Source organism: Mixophyes fleayi, chromosome 4 (assembly GCF_038048845.1).
Source record: "Mixophyes fleayi isolate aMixFle1 chromosome 4, aMixFle1.hap1, whole genome shotgun sequence".
Taxonomy (NCBI): Eukaryota; Metazoa; Chordata; class Amphibia; order Anura; family Limnodynastidae; genus Mixophyes; species Mixophyes fleayi.
This window is the reverse complement of record NC_134405.1, coordinates 218737841-218759449: the sequence shown is the minus strand read 5'-3', so window position 1 is coordinate 218759449 and position 21609 is coordinate 218737841. Positions and strand designations below refer to the sequence as shown.

Sequence of the window (21609 nt, the reverse complement as noted above, 5' to 3'; positions counted from 1 at the left end):
AGGTCTCTATCTCAACCTCAATTATGAGACAACCTATACGCTATATTACAGGTAGTACAATACACATAATAAACTCAACAAGACATTTTCTAATGACCCTACTTGATGGAGCAAAACCACACATGGTAGACCTGTCCAAAGATATCTCTCTTCTAGGACAAGGTACAATATCTCTTTAACTCGCTATTAGAGGCATCTAAAGACCCTTGGATCCTCTTTATCGGTTGTCCTCCCCAAGAATCATTCTGTAAAACTTGAAAAAAGTTGCCTCCCACATCCAAGCTGTGCAAAATATGTAGTAGCAGCATTGGAGACAAGGTAAGTCCCCCCACCTTTTTTTTTAATGAATGGCAACCACCTGACCATCTGCCCTTTAGCAAATCCTTAGAACAATAGCTATTCTATCACATCACATCCCCAAAGTGCTAAACTTATGTGAGGAAACAGGGTGCTACTGGACTGAGAACTTTTTATTCATCACCCGTTTCTCACAGTTTAATGTGCTTTTTAATATTTGGCCCAGTCTAAGTATATACACCAGAGCATTGGTGTATTATGTGTATTATTATTTCCTGCTATTAGGTACAGTTTGCCCTTGCTATTACCTGCAATATTGTATGTATTAGAAATAGAATTAATATTGTCATATGTGAAAGTAACAGGACAGAAGAAGTCATTTTGCTTGTGTTAGCTAACGTAATTACCATTTGTCTCAAATGTCCATTGTCATGAGGTGTTATTTAGATCTGGTTTGTAATCAGAATAATGTCTGAATGACTTGACATAGCTAGCTGGCAGCCCACGTTTATTAGCTAAGTCAACAAGTAATCTAACAGGTTATTAGGTGAGAACTTCTAGATGATATGCAATATTCAGAATATTTAGATGATATGCAATGTGCCTCCACAGTAATATACTGGCTGAAATAGCATTGGGAAATGTATTAACATGTATCAATATAAATGTTATTGTATCAAAAGATCATTATAGATTATTGTATCACATACTCAGATTGTGTAATGTTGCAGATACAATGTGTGTACAAAATGTCTTGTTGCTTCACACAAGCGCAAAGTGTCATTCCTTGATGTTATATTGTAACCCTTTGTTTAGTGTATCCAGCCAAACAGCTAATTGAGTCAAGCCATTCCATTGTATAATTAAGGTAATATAGACAGTATGTCTAACAGTTAAAGTATCCACTGATAGACCACTGCTGAAACAGGGGAAGATTGAGACATTTGACTCTACTTCCTGTGTATACAGCCAAGAATATAAGGAAAGCAGAATGCCAATAGAGCTATTCTAGCTTGGAGGATCCTGGTGTACAAGACATCAGCAAAATGGACTCTGGGCAGGCATTGTAGTGCCACTGGAGGAAACCCTACCAAGACAGAGTATGTGTGAGCCAGTATCCCAAGCTGGGCAACATAGTAACTGTCTAGCTAAATGATAGTGGTAAAATTGCGGGGGGATAAGACTGAGATTATTACTCTGGAGTGCTGACTACAAGAGGCTGCTGGAGGATACATGCTACCATTTACACTTTAACTTCTGGTGTTGTGCTGTCACAATAAATTCTTATTTTGGATATACTTTGATCTACCTGAGTAAGTCGAATCCCACAGAGGGTAACTGCCATCCCAGCTAAGGGTGGTATCCTCACAACTTATGAATATACTTCAACCACAACTTTTTCTGGTTTTATTATCGCACCTCTAGCACCTCTACCACCACACACACACACACACACACACACACACAACTTTACCTACTAATTACAGATGCTTTTTATAATGTTTATGCTTTATGCTAAAATCTGATTTTGTGACCATGTTTTTTCTATGTTCAGCATTCTGTTTATACTTTTTGTACTACAAATGTTGAAATAAAAACTTTTTTTAAAAAAATATTCTAAAACAATGTTGCAATATATGTCTATGTGCATTATCTTTAAATGAAGAGTTTAAAAATATATTATAGACAAAAAAATACTCACTCTAACTAAATCCTATTACAAGCTGTTTTCAGCTAGTTTGCTTTTTATCATAATGTATATATATATATATATATATATATATATATATATATATATATATATATATTTGCACAATTTTTACTATTACATAGGATCTCTACAAGATGTATTAATAAAAAAATACCCAAAAGTATCTTTAAACTTTAGGCAACACATTTCATTAAGCAAATAATGTGTATCATAAGTAAAAATTTACCAGCAATGTTGAGTGACAGAGAAGGTGTATCTGTGGCTCTCTCTACTGTACCATTCAGCCATGTAATATATACTGTATAGTATAAGAGATTTCCATTGGGTATAGTTGGTGGGGAAAAAGACATAATTATTTCTGTTGATGATACATTTCTGTACATTATGTTTTCAGGGGCACTATCCGGTACTGCAAGAAAAGAAGAGACACAAAAATTTAACGTGCAATATACTTGATCACGGCTTATGTATTAGAAGTTAAATGTTAGAACATTAAAACATCCTTTTATGATGCATAAAAATTAATACCCAACTCCACCCGCCATGAAATAAGCAATGGATACATGCAGGTGGATTGCAGACTTGAATTGAACAAGTCCATTTATTTAGTACTTAGTATGTATTTTATGCATCATACAAAATGTTAGCAAATTTGTTATGTTGAATATGTACTATACTATACATTATATTAAGCACCCAGGCGGCACAAGTATCACTACTAACATAGTATAATATATAGCCAGCAGTCTTTATTTAGGATTAGCAAGCAACCTTAGTAGACAGATAGTCAGGAAATGAGTGAGGAGTGACAGTTAGTTAAATCAATAGGACACACATCAAGAATTTGTGCTCTGCAAAACTTTAGACCTATGATGACCTTGGTTCTATTTAACCCTGTTCATTTGTTATTCAGTATGACTGTTAGTCCAATGCATATGAAAGTAAAGTATCTTGTGTTGCCATATGAAACAGATAATATATATATATATATATATATATATATGGATAATATAATAATTTGAATAACTGGGACTTTCAGGTAGCAGTACAATTACAGATGGAGCAAATAGCAAATTGGGAAGTACCATCTCAAGTGGTATCCATCCTGATGTAACATTCCAATTATCCCAACCTCAGTATGGATTTATAACTAAACATAATGAGGCATTTCTTAAAACATTCCCTTCTGTACTCATATAAGTGCTCTTGCTACTGCACTCTGAACTAACTGAGCTCTTCCATGGGCAATTTCAGCTTATTTCACTCTTGCTGCAATAGACTTGGCAATTTAAGCTTTGCTTAAACATTCCCTCTGTCACCTTGCTTGTCATTTTAATTGTGTAGTTTGTCCCTGCTCTGGAGTAGCTCATATAGCTGAACCCTATAAAATGAGTCAATTAACTGTATGCTATGGCCTGCCTGCTTATTAATCATAACTGCGGTACCATTACTACTGTTCTTTACTATCTGGCTCAACTGTTTACCACAACTCACTCATATTCACATTTCTTACCTACACCACTTTCTTAATATACCATAGCTGTTTCTCTTATTCACCCCATCTACCTTTCCTCCCCATCTGATCTCCCCCCTCACTACATTTTTGCTCATTATCAACACTCATAAGCTGCTGTGCTTTCTAAACCCACTACAATAACCAGCTCACACAAGCAATTAAGTATCTTGCAGTCACAAATCAACTTCCTGTCTTGTCTTTCGCTCTCTGAGCCTTCAAATCGCATGCAAAACTGGGCCCTGCTTAGTCCCCTTAATCCGCTCATGCTCTATACTCCCCTTAAAGATTCCCATCCACCACATTCTTCCAACCTTATAAACATCTCTCCACTTCCCTACCTCTCCTTTTCCTCTGCTTTTTGGACTGCAAGATCTGTTTGCAATAAACTCACATCCACAAAGTGTTCAGTTCAAACGCTCTTAATCTCCTAGCCATTTTAGAAACTTGGCTCATCTCCTCTGACACTGCTTTCCTTGCAGCTCTCTCTCTCACAAGTGTCTCTCCTTTAACTACAATCCTAGATATGGAGACACATAAGTAGGTGGAGATGATATAGTACCTTCAGTGTCATACCCCTAGAACACTCCCATTCATTCTCTTCCTTTGAAGACCCTACCATCCATCTGTTCTCTCCTATTGACCCCTTATGTTGCTGTCATTTAATGCTCCTAGGTTCAGCAAAATTTCTACACAACTGTCTTCCATATTTCCATCTATTGACGTACTCATAAACTGGGTAATTTCAACATCCTGAAATATCTGCTGCCTCAAAACTTCTCTTTTTCCTACTCACTTGATATTTCCCAATGGATCTCATTACCAAACCACTGTGATGGACACTCCTTCAAACCTATCTTTTCCCACTCGCACTCCACCTCTAATTTCTTTAACACTGCCTTCCCACTCTCTGACCAACAACTTTCACTTAACCTTCAGCCTCACTCTACTTCCACACACACCCCACTGAATCGAAAAACCACACATACACAAAGAAACCAACATGGACTTGACCCTCTTCACTTGTCAACATCACTAAGACCATTTTTCTTTCATTTGACTTCACTGTCCTGCCTCGATCTGGCTGCCTCTATCTATAACAGCACTCTCACCTCAGTACTAGACATGGCAACTCCCACGAGCACATGCCAATTCCGACACTACAAAGCACAAAACCAAGCTAACCCATTATCTGCAAAAGTGATCTCGCTCTGCTGATCATCACTGGAAGAAATCTCACCACAGTGCTGTTTAACCTCACTATAAATTCATGCATTGCTCCTACAACACTGCCATTTTCTTGTCAAGCAAACCTACTTCACTTCTCTCATATCTACCCTGTTCTCCAACCCCAATACCCTCCAACTCCTTCAACTAATTTATCCACCAATCTTCACAACCTCTCCCTTCCTCTATTCAAATGATGAATTTACTACCATCAGACAAAATATCTCCTTCTATCAGACCGACCCTGCAAAGCATGGCAAAGTTTCTGCACTATTATCATCCTCTTAACCAACAACCTGCCCTTTGCATCTTGTTAACTTTCTGCCCTGCCCTACCTCATTTCTTCAAACTCTCCCCCACTAGTGTTACATTCCCTCCCTCCTTTGAATGAAATACATACCAATCTCATTACTATTGAATAAACTCTTGACCCAACCTCTCTCACCAACTACTGCTCAATCAATCCTATTTCCTTTGCCTCCAACTACTTGAGCAAATGATTTACAACCACCTAAAGATCTTTCTCTCCTCTCACTCCATCCTTGAACCTCGCAATCTATGAAGAATGTCCTTAGAAAAGTGACCAATATTTACGTGCTGGGACACTCTCCTTACTCATTCTGCTGGACCTCTCTGCTACATTTGACACCATTGATCACCTCACCATTTCAACTCTTTTGTAATCTCTCAACTCTACTACTACAACCTATTCTAGTTGCCATTCCTTTAGCAGTCAGTTCCCCAATTCATCTTAAATGCTGCTGAAAGAAAGATTTTCCTCTTGCCAATCCACATATGCTGCTCCCCTTTGTAAATCACTTGCTCTTTATGCCCAGTGAAATCCAATTAATCTCCTCATCCTCACTTACAAAGTATTCAACAACACCATCCCTTCTTACATCTCAACTTTTATCTCCAAATACTCTCCTGCAAGTTTAATAGCGGAATAGCTGCAAGTTTAATACATGGGTGACATGCGTAAGTCTATTAAATAATGTGCTAATGTTAATGTAGAATATATTTTACAGGAGACTATTATGTTAGTGATAGCAATGATGAGGCATGCTTTGCAATGTGATTAAAATGATATGTACAAATTACCATCTTCATCAGTTCTTACAAAGAGTGGTCTACTTTTTCTTGGTCCAGGTCCCACAGATGTACTTGCACTAACAGTGATAACATATTCACTATACTTTTTGAGACCACTGAGGATGGCAGAATGGTTACTGCTAGTGAAATGCTGAGCACTGGCTGCAGCATAAAGACATGTAATTGAATAAATCTTAATAATGCCATTGGGAGAAGAAGGTGGAGAGTAAAATAGCTGTATGGAAGTAGAGTTTAGAGTTCTGTAGGATAGGTTATGAGGTGGATCATCAGGAACTGCAGAAAAAGAAATCAGATATAAACGATGTCAATAACACTCAAACACTCATTCATTCAGTTCGACTTTTCTAGAATCATGCTGTACAAATATATTCTCACTATGATGTTCTCTTACTTTACAATAAAATGCAATGCACTCATAAGTGATGCAGTAATGCAACATCCTTTATAAAAGACAATGGGGTATATTTACTAAACAGGTTTGAAAAAGTGGAGATGCTGCCAATAGCAACCAATCAGATTCTAGCTATCATTTTGTAGAATGTATTAAATAAATGTTAACTAGAATCTGATTGGTTGCTATAGGCAACATCTCCACTTTTTCAAACGCGCAGTTTAGTAAATATACCCCAAAATGTCCGTAAGATTCCTGTCCATTATACAGAAGTACGAGATATAGAATAAAAATTACAGGTTTTCAAATAAAAGTATAATTGCACAAAATATACAACCACCTTTGTTACAGAATAATTATTAAAAAAAGTTTAAGAAATGAAACCCTCTATCCTCATACTGATATGATGTAGTTCAAGTGCACTTCACACTAGCCCAATCAAATCAAAGCCTTCTTTCCTCAACTACAAATATTGACCCAATAAGATAAAAATAAATAAAAACTAGTAAATAGCTTCTCCTCTGATTGGTTGGAGCCAGATAGGAATTGCAAATTATTTCCAACCATTTTACAAATAAACATCTTACTTTTACAGCAATATTTTAAATTGATGAAAGTATAGTGAAGAAACTAGGTACATCTGAGAGAGACAGGGTTACTGCTGGAAAAGCAATTATTCAACGTTTGTTCATGAGACTAGAAGGTAGTAATATGTTATTGAAGTGCATGTATAATACTTCATGGAGAGAGAAATATGGCAGTTTAAATTATTAAATATATGCACATCATTTTTTATTCTATAGTCACATGTTTTATTTCTAGAATAATAGAGTATAAATAAAACATACATATAAATATGTTATACAACTAATTTAAATAAGCTGTATAAGAAAGTGGTGTGAGCTTACCATCTTCCATAGTGGTGATATGAAGGACCTCGCTTGTCTGATTTCCATCTCCACTTACTGTATGACCTGATACAACCACTTGATACTGGGAATATTTCTTAAGATGTGACAAAAATATTAACGCCTCACTACTGTTTGCTGTCAGGGAATGGGAGGAATTCCAAAATCTGATTTTATAGAACAGTATAATCCCGTTCGCATGAACTGGTGGCTGCCATGTGAGCAACACTCTAGTGGATGATATATTTCTGTAGAACAATTCATATGGCGGGCTGCTTGGAGCTGGAAATGAGATTAAAACCAATTTTATAAGTACAAGTAAATTTTCATTCAGTCCATTTAATATTAACACAAACGTAAATTTGCATGTATTTAATTGTATTGTATATATGCTAATTAATTATTTTTGTTATTTGTCCAGTCTTGACAGAGCTCAGTCAGTCCAATTTGTCAAAAGAATAAGCAGCATAGTGGACCTGTCACATTAAAGTAAAAGTCTTTCGTACAGAACTAGGACAACTACTTAAATATCATGGAATATATTTGTCCCCATTTATTAGCATGGTTGTACCAGATCCATATTTTAGGAATTGTAACAAATGGGAAATTATTTTACAAAAGATTTTACTGAGCAACACAAACCTGAATCCTAATTTGCATATTCAAAACTGCAGAAACCACAAAAGTAAAATCGTCATATCAGTAATTTTAGCTCCAGGAAGCTATGACTCTATCCCACTCAGAGCTAGCTTCCCCCTTCCCCTATCCTACTGTCTCTTACCTTAGCAGATGTGAGGTGTGGGCAGTTACCTCCGCTCATCTGACTGGGAGTGTGACGCCTGGCTGTGACATCATAGCGAAGTGCCACACTCCCAGTGTAACACTGACATGGGGGAGCAGCAGCCGGCAGCTTCACCTGTAAGAAACTGCTGACTGCTACTCCTTCATGTTAGCAGCAGGCATAGGGGTATATTTACTAAACTGCGCATTTGATGAAGAGGAGATGTTGCCTATAGCAACCAATCAGATTCTAGCTGTCATTTTGCAGCATGTACAAAATAAATGTTAACTGGAATCTGATTGGTTGCTATAGGCAACATCTCCACTTTTTCAAACCTGCAGTTTAAATATACCCCATAGAGTGTAGAGGCACCGCATGGCCATTAAAAACACAGGATTAGTAAGATTATGTTACTAGGGCTAAGATTATGTTACTAGGGTTACTCTAATGGTTAGGCACCCCCTAACCATTAGAGCCCAAGGTAGCCGCCTTGGTTAGGCTAATGACACCGCCGGCCCTGTCTGTTACCATAAATTTAGAAATAGTTGAAGGGCTTTAATAAAACATTAGTTAACAAACCAATTCTAAATTTTAATAAACCTATTGCATTTGGTTTGATGCTTTATTTATTTATGGTTACTGCTGTGTCAAATTAACCACATCTTTGAACTGGGTAGATGACAGCACCAACAAGACATGAAATGTTTTTAATAAGAGACATAGAAATTATACACATATAGACACTATTGTGATGAATTGACAAGGGGATTTAACACCAATACAATTCTAGAAACATATATCTTAGTACATTCTAACTGGCATCTCTTCATTAAAGTTCGATTTTTCAAATTCAAAAGTTCAAATATGTTTGTGCCTACCAGTTTCAGATGTTTTTACTGAGAGTACAGGTGTTGATTGGTTCCCGTGTCCAAACTGGGTGTAAGCTCGAACAGAATATCTATAAAGGGTGTATGGGTTCAAATCAGCCAACGTGATGCTTGTTGAGGATGTGTTTTGAGCAAGTACGATAGTTGAATTTGTGTAGATTATTTCATAGTGTGTAATAATGCCATTGGGTTCTGCAGGTGGTGACCATTCCAAACTAATGGCAGTTGCGTTAACACCAGTTGATACCAGATTTTGAGGTGGTGATCCTGGTACTAAAAAAGATATAGATTATACAGCATGAAAACTTCAGAGTTGCAAATAATAGTATTGAAATACAAAAATTGGCACACAGTATAACATACAGAACATTATGGGTTACATTTACTAAACTGCAGGTTTGAAAAAGTGGAGATGTTGTCTATAGCAACCAATCAGATTCTAGTTCTCATTTATTTAGTACATTCTACAAATTGACAGCTATAATCTGATTGGTTGCTACAAGCAACATCCCCACTTTTTTCAAACCCGCAGTTTAGTAAATATACCCCCATGACTTTTAATTAAAATGTATCAAATACTCTATTCTCCTCGGCAGCTAGAACTATTGCAAGTGGAAACTCTGGCATTACGATGAATGACATTTTTATTTTGTTTAGGAATTACATTTTTACTCTAAACAAAATTTGAATGTCAGATACAAATAGTTTAGCCCTAGAAATGCAATATGCACACAACAATTTTTTAATCAAGTCTTGGTGGCATATTTACTAAATTGCGGGTTTCAAAAAGTGGAGATGTTGCCCATGGCAACCAACCTGTCATTTATTTAGTGCAGTCTACAAAATGATAGCTAGAATCTGATTGGTTGCTGTAGGCAACATCTCCACTTTTTCAAACACACAGTTTAGTAAATATACCCCTTGGTGTGAAATTAAAGGATAATTCATTTTTTCTTAACTGTTCCAAAAAAGTACTTACTTTACACCACGTAGACCCTCTTGTCCTCTGTGCAGTGGAAACCATGAATAAAAACAGGCCTTCACCAAGGGAGAACCTATATGCCCCATAGACTGTCACTTACACTTTTATGGCTCCCTCCTACTCCAACACATAACTATGACACTTATGGGTGCCAAAATCATGATGTGAAAAATCCAGCATGATTACTTTGCTAAGTTGCAGTCTTTGAAACAGATCGGATCCTCCTTTGCGGAAGCCAAATTCCATCAGTGGTCCCCACATCACAGAGGAAGTGAATCCCAACTGGTACAGAAGGCTGATCAGTAAATTGTTAAAACCTGTAATAAACCTAGAATTATCTAAACCTTAAGTATTTGCTGTCAGTAATCAATACATAGTGCACCCCACTTTTGCTCTCAGGGTAACCTGCATCATTGGTGCCTCTCTTCACTTATTAGAGATGTTCACTGACCCCCGTGTTCTGCTTTTGGTTTTGGATCTGGATTAACTTTGTGTTTTGTTTTTTGTTTTGGCAAAACCGCCCTTGTGTGTTTTGGTTTTGGCTTCGGATCCCGATTTGTTTTTCTAAAATCCCGATTTTTTTGTTGTTGCTAAAATCACATAATTTTATCCCCTTACATTATTATTAACCTCAATAACACTAATTTCAAGTAATATGCAGTCAATTTTGACCACCTCACAGGTCACAATATTATTTTCATACACTTTCAAATAAAAACTGCAGATTTAGAAGATCAAGTCTACCACACTTATTATTTGTATTTCAGTAATGGCAATTAGCAATGGAGCTCTCCTGTTTGTGTTTTACCAATATAACACAGTGCAATGTGACTGCAGATTTAGAAGACCAAGCCTGCCAGACCTATTATTTCTATTTCAGCAATGACAATTAGCAATGGAGCAATGGAGCTCTCCTGAATGTCACTGGAGGCTTTAAAGAACTCTGCTACCCCTCCTCTTTCTTTTTTACCCATGACGCTGCCCAACTGCACTAGAGACTGCCAAGAACTGTGCTACCCCTTCTTTGTCCCTCTGTGAAATAGCGCTGGATCGCCGTGGAGTGTGGTACTTATAGAATCCAAAACTCGCGAGATCCGAGATCCAACAACGTAACAATGACGTTTTGCCTCGTTTTATATTATGAGGGCACAGCTCTGTACTCGGATCTGCTAAGTTCGGGTGTGTTCGGTTCTCGGGGAACCGAGCCTGAGCATCTCTACTTATTACAGCTGCTGTCTACAGTTTGATATATAATTTGACTTCCTGCTTCTTTCTACACCTTGGGAAATAATCTAAACCTTGTACAAGGGATGTAATGTCAGACTCGAGCTTAAACTGCAGCTTGCTGCACTTGGTTCCGCACAGCATCCTGCAATGAAATAACCACCACGGGAACTGAATAGAGATTTTGGTAATTTAATGTACCAGCTGTGGAGGTATTTCATAATGTACTACCCACTGGTGTATTTTAGGTGTATAATCCCATTTACATTACAGTTTGACTGCAATGAAGAATCAATAAGACCATCTAGTTTACTTACTACCTTTATAAAGTTAATGTATCCAGTTTTCTTTCTATTCTATTTATTACTTGTAATATTGTATTTTTTTCACCCAATATGCAAATTGTAATATGGAAAAGGAAGAAAATAATGAATGCTAGGGATACTATAAGTAGCATCTACTTGACTAATAAAGTCTGACTGAAGAACATGTTGGTTAATTTTTTTTTAACATATTACTTTGGTGTTGTTGGATTGAAAATGGGTTAATTAAGCCCTTGAAGTAGTCTGTGAGAAACATTATGCTAGAATTAGATTCACAGGGCCTGATTCATCAAGGCACGTATCTGCTGATTTTGAGTGTATCATATGTAAAACCACTCTGCACGTGTCCAGATTTGTGAGATAAATCTGTGAATGCAGCCCTGTCCGTTCCGTCTTTGAATGAAAAGGACACTTACTACAGGCTATGATTATGGGGAGTGAACAGGGCGCAGTCAATTTCCATTAAGGACATGCCAAGCTCCCAAAGTGCAAGCAGCCATGTCCAAATTCAGTTCTGGCCATCTCAAAGTTACTCTTGCTCCAGCTACAGGGCTAGTCTAAGTCCTGATAAGTAGTGATGACATGCTCGTATAAATGCTATAACATGTGTTTGCAATCACGAGCAACTGAAAAAATTTATTTTCTGCTCAGTAGACATTAACATCTTACTAACAAATGTATTTCATGGGGAAAAATAAAAAACAACAACTTTTTTTTATAACTGTTTTATCATTAATGCCTATATTATCAACAGGTGATGTTAATTCACATTTTTGCTTTTATTGTTCGTTTTGTGAATTTACAATCCACATAGGTATTGGACGTATCCTGCAGCATCTTATGTAATAGAGCACAGCAGACCTGCCCCTGATTTCAACAGCACACGTATCTTGAGCTCTGTGCCTTAAAGAATTCGGGCATGCACAAAGCCTAAATTTGTGCGTTTAATACTAAACGCAGAGTGCCCTCAGTATGCATGTCTTGCTGAATCAGGTCCACAGAGTCAGTTTGTGTGCCATGGCCATATACATTGAGTGCTTCATTCTTTTCAACACGTACATCAAATTGCATTAGATCCTTTACTGAAAAGTTGTTATTAGAACCCTATTTGCAGGCTAGTGGGAGTTGTGTGAGCCTTCATTGGGATGGGTCATGAGCTCTGTAGAAAGAGCTTACTGATTGGCAGCCACTGTGTTTGTCTTCCTATGTTTTAAACCCCAGACCGACTTGCCCACACAAAGGTGTGTGCAATGCATTGTAGAATTTGGATTTGTTTGATAAATGTAGACCGATTTATGCACAACTATATCTAGCTAAAAATTGTGGAATTCAGCTGAATATCTGAAATAAATCCTCAAAATGGTTCATTCCTAATTATGATCATGAACATAGGAAATAAATTGTACGTTTTTTTTTACATATGTGTCCCACAATGCTGAAATACATTATTAAAGAACGCTTACCTTTTCACTGTCTAAACTGAACAAGTGATTACCAATTATATACATGTCACTGGTTTCAGTTATGTGTATGAGTAGTCCATGGTACTCATTCAGCTTTTTATCAGTGGGTCTAATTCATTAAGGAACGTAAATGCTGATAAGTGACGTATTTTGTGCTAAATCGCACTGCGCCTGCCCAGAACCAGGCCAGTGAACGCAGCAACATCCAATTTATTTTTTAGCACAAAGGACCCTTACGATTTCATGGGCCGAATGGGGAGGGGACTGGACCTATGCATGTAATCATTGTAGAGTAAGGACGTGCCAAGCTTGAGCACACAAATCAGTGTTCAGATTCAACCTTTGGGCATCTTAAAGGTACGTGTTTTTTTGTTGTATCCTTTACACCAGCTACAGGTCCGGTGTAAGTACTGATTACTAGTGATGACGGCTGTTTACTAGAACATGTGTCTAAAATCAGGAACAACTGTAGTAATGCATTTTATGTACAGTAGACATTAATAACATTATGAGTAATGTACTGAAGTGACAATTTTAATGACAATTTTGTCATTAATGACTATATTATTAACAGGTGACATTTATTGAATAATTTTATCTTTTCATGTGCATTCTTCTGGGACTTTATATTCCACATATGTATGGGACGTATCCTGCAGTGTATAGTCTATTAGACCAGAGCGCACCTGGACATGTATTCAGCAAGAGACGTATCATCAGATCCAGGGCCTGACTAAGGATACGCTCATAGCACCCCTTCACCTTCCACAGCAGGCTAAGACGTGGTAGGTAAAAATTAACTCATTTTTAAAGTCTGGCTTCCTTCAACCTCACACCCCACCACCATACCTGTTTATGCTCCCATGTTCACAAAACTCAGCTCCACTTGGCTGTTAAAGAGAGTCATGGCAATCTTTGTCACTCATTGTGTTTTCATTAAAATCAGAACTGTATAACAGAACGAAGGCATAAAAGAGCACTACAGTCTCTCCTACACACTTATCCTCATGTGCCCGCCCATGGAAGTTTCATTGTCTTCAGCAATTACCATGGCAATATGTCATGTTTTCTTTTTACTTTAGAGAACAACTATTTTCTTATATTGTTAAATGAATTTCAGTTCATACCTTTCCCTCTCACAATTTTGCACTCCCTATAATATTGCACCCCACAAAAGCCCTGTACCCTAGGCTGCAGCCTAATCAATCTATTGGATAATCAGGCCTTGTTCACAATTTACGTTGGTTTTGCATACCTTAATGAATTAGGCCCAGCATGTTTGAATTTGGGATGTTAGCTTTAATATCAGCTCTAATATTTACTTACCATCTTCAAGGGTTCGTACAAAAATATCGTTTTCTTCAGACAGAGAGCTCTCGCCTGCTGTGTTTGAAGCCGCAACACGCATCTTGTAAACCGCATACTTTTTTAATCCTAAAATAGGTAGATAAAAGTAGCCTTAAATAAGAATTACCAATGTACAATGCTATGGGCACTGGACCTCTGTCATTTTACTAATTGGGGGAAGGTGGGTTTGTTCACAAAACCATTCATTTTCCTACAGTTCCATTAAATTTGGATTCCCAAGCACTAATAAGCACTTATTACAGTTCCTTTCAGAGGAAATTTGACATTGTGTAAAAATAGGTATAGTTCAACTTTTTTTCTAATGAATCTATTAAAAAAATGCATGTTCTTACTACAAATAATAGTTTGTTATAATGCTTTTCCTCATCTGGTCTTAAGTAATACATTGTCATACCTTGCTTTCATTCATGTTGATAATACTGTATATGCAGAGATTTACTGAATGAATTGTACATGCGGTTGCATTTATTGCATGTCTATACCAGTCGGCAAACTGTGTTGTCCCCTCTGTTGTACAACTCACACCATGCTAACTCCCATTGGAAGTTGTAGTAACAGCTGGATCTTCAGTACAGGCAATTTACTAATGTCTGCACGTTTCTTACTTTCATATCCAAGCTGCACAGATTTGGAGTAAGCTTATCCTCTGTGCAGACATTTGTCATCATGTGATAAAAGCGCACTGCTTTATTCCACATGTGGATTAAACAGATCAAGAAACCTTCTCTTCCTTACTCCCACTGCTGTCAACAGGTTTTATATATATAAAAAAGGAGACCGCTTCACTTTCTTTCCCTTCTTAGTAACAGATTTAAAAATGTAAGCTGTTTTATATGAAAATACTACCAGTAATAGTCACAAAAATATGTTCAAAGGGTTTTAGGCTCTTCATAGATCTTAAAACATTTTACCTAAGAGTTATGGGGGGAGCATTGCTTTCCATGCACTACAGACTTTTTGGGCCTGAGTCATTAAATAAAATAAGTAAATTTGATCCTGGACAAAACCATGTTATAATGCAAGAGGTGAAAATTTGTTTATTTTGCACATAAAGAAAATACTACCTTTTTTGTCATGTATCTCACTAGTAATTGATAGGTTTATTTTTATACTAAAATGTAAAGTTGATCTAGGACATGCCCTACCCTAACTATAAATCTAACCCCGCATTTTAAATATACCTCCCACTCCAATGCAACATGGTTTTGCCAAGGTGCAAAGTTACTCCTTTTTTTTTTTGCATTGCTCAGGCCCTCTGTATGCAAGTCATATTGAAGGGCTACTCTTATTTAGTACAATAACATATTACACATTGATTATGTACAAGACAAACAAATGTGTCACAATTAGCAAAGCTTTAAATATATAACATCTCAAGACACTATATACCAGCTATTCCAGAACCATATATGTATTACAAGCATGTAATCATACTATTAGATTAACCTAAGAAAAATAACAAAAAAAAATCAAAACATAAAAGTGTACTTAAGCATAAAGGCAACATCACTAGCAAGATATGTAAATCAAGAGATGAAGTAACAAGGGTGTTCTGGTCAGTTATTCCAAATTTTCAGAATTGTATTGGGGGACCCTAAATACACATAAATAATTTCTTCATATTGGCACAAATGATTAACCAACTTGCCCAACTGAGCAATTGTTGGTGGACATCCAGTTTAACTTTATACACTGTCTCAATAGAAGTAATAGACCATAAAGTGTTAGAGTTTAATACTATGCAGTTCTTATCTTAGTCTAATAATCCAAAGTACAAATGAGATATGTAACCTAGCATGATACAGTCATTGTTCCTGTATCTACAAAATTACCCATGATAAATAGTTACATCTTAAAAAAAAGTTTAGAACGTGACAAATGTACACGCCTTTTAACTTGGCATATATCCCATTTCTGAGGGTCATTAGTGGGTTTGTACCCTTTGCTGCTCACTCAGCTATTCAACAGAACCTACTGAGAGACAGATTAGTGCCCACTACATCTGAAACAAACATATCGGGCCTGATTGATTAAGGAAAGTTAAGCAAGAAATTGAGAAACCTTTCTTAAACAAATTTTCTGGATAAAACCATGTTGCAATGCAAGGGGTGCACATAAGGAAAATATTAGCTGGTTTTTTTTATGTAGCACACAAATACTCGATAGCTTATTTGTACACTGAAATTTAAAGTTGATCTAGGACATGCCCTACCCCAAATATAAATCTGCCTTCACAATTTAAATTTACCTCCCCCTCCAATGCAACATGGTTTTGCCTTACTTACTTTTGCTTAACTTTTCTTAATGAATACGACCCATTATCCTTTCCTTTGTTTTGTGCTAAAAGTGTTATACAAGTGCTAAACATTTGGCCATCCATTAATAAATAATACATAGTCCCTGGTCCGTTGCCCAGTAGTCACCGTCTTCCATTGAAGAATTTATGCAAAACTTGCCTATCTGTTCAGTTGTGCAGTAATAACTCAATAAAAGACACAGCAGCACAATCATTATACATGAGGTGGCACCTGTTATGAGGATATTCGTGTTGCTTGTTATCTTATGAAAAGCCTCTCTTGTGTAGAAATCCATTGCATAGACTATATAGTGAGTTATCATCCCATTGGGCTCCAGAGGCGGGTCCCAAAAGACCAAGACAGATGTCGAACTGATGTTCTCATAACTTATGTTATTCACTGAGCTGGGAACTAAAGATAAAGATATGAAAATGTTAAACCATACTTGGCAGTTAAAGGTTTTACTAGCCCTCAGTGACCAAATATTACCTTGCTCATTAGTCCTTATGACAATATCTGTTGGTGGTCCTTCCCCAACTGTAGTAAAAGCAGAGACACTGATTGTATAGTTAGTAAAAGGTGTAAGCTTCTCAACAGTGTAAGACAGCTGTTCAGCCTCAATGTTGATTCCATACTGCACTTTCTCAGCAGCTAAAAAGAGGGCAGAAAAGATCATTAACGTCTATAGCTTATGTTTATTGCATTAACAGCAGGTATACACAGGATATAATGTTAAGTCTCTAAATAACCATATACTTGGAGATGATACAATTGGCAAAATCTATATTACCGCCCCCTACCACATTGTTTGGGTTTTCATGAACTAATAAAATAAAATGGTAATGAGGTATAATGGTAATTATATGTGTAATATAAGAATATATGAATCTTCTGAAATGATCTTTTTTCTTCTAATTTACAATTTCCTGATTTTTTGTAAGAAACACATTTGTGTTTGCGATTTCTGGATGTTTCCCTGGAATAATGATAGTGATCTAAAATCAAATTAGGTAATTATTCAAGTTGTGTAAACCAGAAATGTTTGTATAAACTCTGAAACTGTACACTACCCCTTTACCTATGTACAGATAAGGCCAAAGATGTTATGGTGCTGATTACATTCATTAGTCATTTATTAAAAAAAACTATCATTTTGCTATAAAAGATTCTTCTGTATAATGAGTTATACACTTGACATGTGAAGAAATCTTCTCATTAATAATCGTTTAAGAATTGTTAGAATAATAATAATAATAATAATAATAATAATAATAATAATAATATGACTTTTAAAAATATATTTATTCAAGATTAGAGAATAAGGCATTTTTTTCAATTCTGGTCCCTGAAAAGACCAATACATTTTAGCAGATTACAATTTCCTGATCACAGTGACCTCAGTTTTCTTATCAGTGCACTAACCCAACAGAACAAAAAGGAATACATCACATACAGTAACAATTGTAGATTGTGACCAAAGAAAAACTAATGTTCCCAGCAACATATAAATTATGTCAAAATCATATTTGACATACATAATTGTACTTTTACTGTACCACGCTATCTAGTTATATCAGCAGTTATTACTGAATTCCATGTTAGTGATTCTTTTTTCCTCTCCTGTGATTGACAAAATTAAAGAGGGCAAAATGTATGAAGTGTATATGACGGAGACAAGTGGGCGTGATTGGATATTGTTGTCAGCAGAAAAAGCAATCACAAGCAAAGTTAATTTCATTGTGGATGGATGCAGTACTGCTCCCATGCATGGGCCTGTGTCTGGGCTCCCTGTCAGCAGGTGAATAAATAAAGCAGTATGGTTCTGCCTCACACGTGCACACACAACTACTAATAGCTCAAACACATTTCTCTACTTTCTAGGCAGTACAGTCTATGAAACCTTAAGCATGACACTACATTTGTCTACTTAGCACAACCCCACGCCTCCTGCTAAGATTTCACTTGATATGGAACAACTTATTCACTAATTAATGGACATTGAAATTAAATATTCATATTTCCGTTCAGATGGGTGTGGTTGCAAGACCGCTCATGACTAGGGTATATTCGGAAATCTCTGGTCAAATACACTGCAATAAAGTGTTATCTTTAGGAGTTTGAAAGTGATTGGTCACCACCAGCACTATTACAAGACAAGATCTTCAAGATATGGACAAGAACATGTTGGAAATGGTGTAGGTTATTGGAATACATTGGTGTTTCCCATAATGCGTAATTAGCTGACATGCCTCAATATGCAGACAGCACAGGTATTTGCACCAACCTGGCTGACATACTGAATTTTATGTTTATTCAATTGTGACTCTGATTAACTTAGTCTCACTTTGTAATAAAATAAAACAAAAAAAAAATGAAGTGAACAGCAATTATGTGTATGGAATACATTCTATCAGGATTGAGCTGTACATTTCATAAGCTGTTTATTGATATAGGAATAATGGAACAGACAAAATATTGCCTGTGATAAGTATTTTTAGCAGCCTATATGTAGCATTATTTCATTCAATATATCTATTTAAGTAGGTAAATATTGCATTTTAATCAACCTTGTAATAATACAATATTAAAGCACCCTGGGGCATATCCAATTAGCCACTATGTTCCTCCGAACATCACGACTGCGCTTATTTGCAGGTATCTGCGATGTTACATCACTGTACAGTGCCTTCACGGCCGTTCCGGATGCACTCCGCACTTAATTGAATATGCCCCACTATATTGACCATAATTCTTTGTAATAAAAAGCCATTATAAGAATTACACAAGTATATATATATATATATATATATATATATATATATATATATATATATATATATTATATTACTGGAAACAGATGGAACTATATGGGCTTTGGGTTTTGTTATACGGCCACATGCAACTGAAAAATATTTTTCTTAGCTTAGTCCACTGTCGTCATATGCAAATTTTCCACATCTCATTTTAAGTTTATAGTGTCCAGAGTCTAGATTAATGGGACTTTTTTATAGATACATCTAGAGATATATCAAGTGTATTCTTCATTAACTGAATACTGTTGCAATATTATTATAAGCACATATCTGTCAAGTTAACAGTGCTTGACTACTCATAAAGTGTATCACTTTCATGGAAGCAAAAAGTTTTCATTGACTGCAAAGGGTGTGTCTGTGTCATAATGGTATCTTCATGTCAAAAAGGTCACCTACACCTGTTTGCCACCACACACGCTGCTCTTGTAACAAATTGACCTATTTGACACTTAAAGAACCATTAGTCAAATGTTCCCCTGTTGCAGGGTCCTGTACGTTACAGTAGGTTATACACTAATCCCTTATAGTCACACCTGCTCTGGCAACTGTAATAACTGATTGTCTATGCAGCTTGCCGGGGAGCTATAGGGTGCTACTTTTTCTAATATGGGAGGTCAAAAGTGTGACAAGAAGTTAGAACCTTCCTGGGTGGCAATGCCATATGCTGTAAAACATTTTTAAGCAACAACAACAAAGAGCAATAAAATGCATTGGGCAAGCATATGAAGTATACAATGAATAGACATATTTTTTCTCAGTTATCTGAAACCTTTAGTCCATATTACCTGTGTCACTATTGGGATTATTGTAAAATGCCACAGGCAATGCAGTTTGAACTGTGGAGAAAACGTCAGCTGATCCCTCATACACTCCAGACATTGCTTCTTTTAGAGGTCCAAAAAATAGTGGTTTGGTATTTTCATTTACTGTAGTTGAACTCTGATAATCCAAGTTTGGGTTGTACTGTAAATAAAAACAGGACCGAGATTAGACTCAAAATAACGATTTTAAAATTTATTACTGTCCCAAATTTAGCACCTAAATTTAAAATAAAAAAAATAATAGTGTGTTGTGTAAGGAGCTCTGTACATCACAAACATTGTTATGTCATCTTGGGCACATATTTATTTAGGAAGGTACAGTTCTTCAGAGCTTACAGGATTCACAATACAGCTCTTATGCAGGGCCCCTACACTATATTCTTGAAATCCAGTAGCATATCCACCATGGTTGCAGGGAGTGCAGTACATATGGGCCCATGAGCCAAGGGGGCCATACACCAGCTTCTTGACTTATGGGCTCCCTTTGCACCCCAACTGTACTGTCATGGGGGATAGGTGACATGGGGCCCTGGCCTGGCTAGCCCAGGCTAATCGGGCCAGCCCTGTTTTCCCCAGGGAACAGACATTATATTCAATGTCCTGCTGCTTACATGACTAACTATCCTGACTGCCTTGGCTCCATGTCTGTCAGCCTATGGTAGAATGCCTATACTGACAGACAGGGTGCAAAGACAGTCATGGCAGAGGGCTGATCTGCTCCTCCTCCCTGATTCTCTGGCTGGCTCATCTCTCCTCTCATGTTCCTCTCCTCTCCTACCCCTCTATTCAACCCCTTTCTTCTTCTCCTGTTTCTCACTCTCCACTCCCCCCTGCCCTCCAATCCATGGAGATCAGTCCTGACCCATCGGCACACATGGGACCGGTCTGCTACCCACGTGCATAGTAACTATGCAGGAGACAGACAAAGGAGTCTGCTTCCTTTAGCAATAATCTGCAGAGCAGCTTAGCAGATAAGTGTGGTGGTGGTGGCTGGGTACAAATATAATGTGGGAGGGGGTGTATTAATGTAATGTGCAAGTGGTGGCATTAATATTAATGTAATGTAATGGGGCTATTTATATAATGTATGGGGTTGTTGGGCACTATTAATGAAATGTGAGAGTTGATGTGGGCTATTAATGTAATGTAGTGAGGGTATTAAAGCATTTTTGCAGCTAGTGTGGTCTATTTATGTAATGTGGGGGTTGGTGGGGCTATTCATGTAATGTAGCAGTGGGTGGTTGCATACAATTTAATATGGGGTCTCTTTATTAAATGTGGGGACTAAAAATGTAATGTTGATTCAATGGAGACTGCTAATTTATTGTAGGGACTAATAATGCAATATGGGTTATAAGTATAGAATGTGGGGGGGGGGCTAATAAATTAATGATGGGATAAGTTTGGTGGAAGTAGGCCTATTTATTAAATGTGAGTGTTAATGATGTCTCGCTCCAACAGGTAGGATAGAGAGCAATTTTGGGAACTGT

The 21609-nt window shown here is 36.9% G+C and overlaps 1 protein-coding gene across 3 annotated transcripts in view; it reads right to left on the bottom strand.

Moving 5' to 3' along the window:
• PTPRQ (protein tyrosine phosphatase receptor type Q) overlaps nucleotides 1–21609 on the bottom strand; it is a 357175-nt gene that overhangs the window by 144291 nt on the left and 191275 nt on the right. For all 3 annotated transcript variants that reach the window (XM_075209348.1, XM_075209349.1, XM_075209350.1), the window contains exons 28-35: nucleotides 20084–20261; nucleotides 16975–17136; nucleotides 16717–16896; nucleotides 14147–14254; nucleotides 8820–9101; nucleotides 7161–7442; nucleotides 5850–6134; nucleotides 2235–2417 (exon numbers count right to left, since the gene is read on the bottom strand). In XM_075209348.1, the coding sequence (XP_075065449.1) occupies nucleotides 2235–2417; nucleotides 5850–6134; nucleotides 7161–7442; nucleotides 8820–9101; nucleotides 14147–14254; nucleotides 16717–16896; nucleotides 16975–17136; nucleotides 20084–20261 (1660 nt within the window). The remainder of the gene's footprint in view (nucleotides 1–2234; nucleotides 2418–5849; nucleotides 6135–7160; nucleotides 7443–8819; nucleotides 9102–14146; nucleotides 14255–16716; nucleotides 16897–16974; nucleotides 17137–20083; nucleotides 20262–21609) is intronic.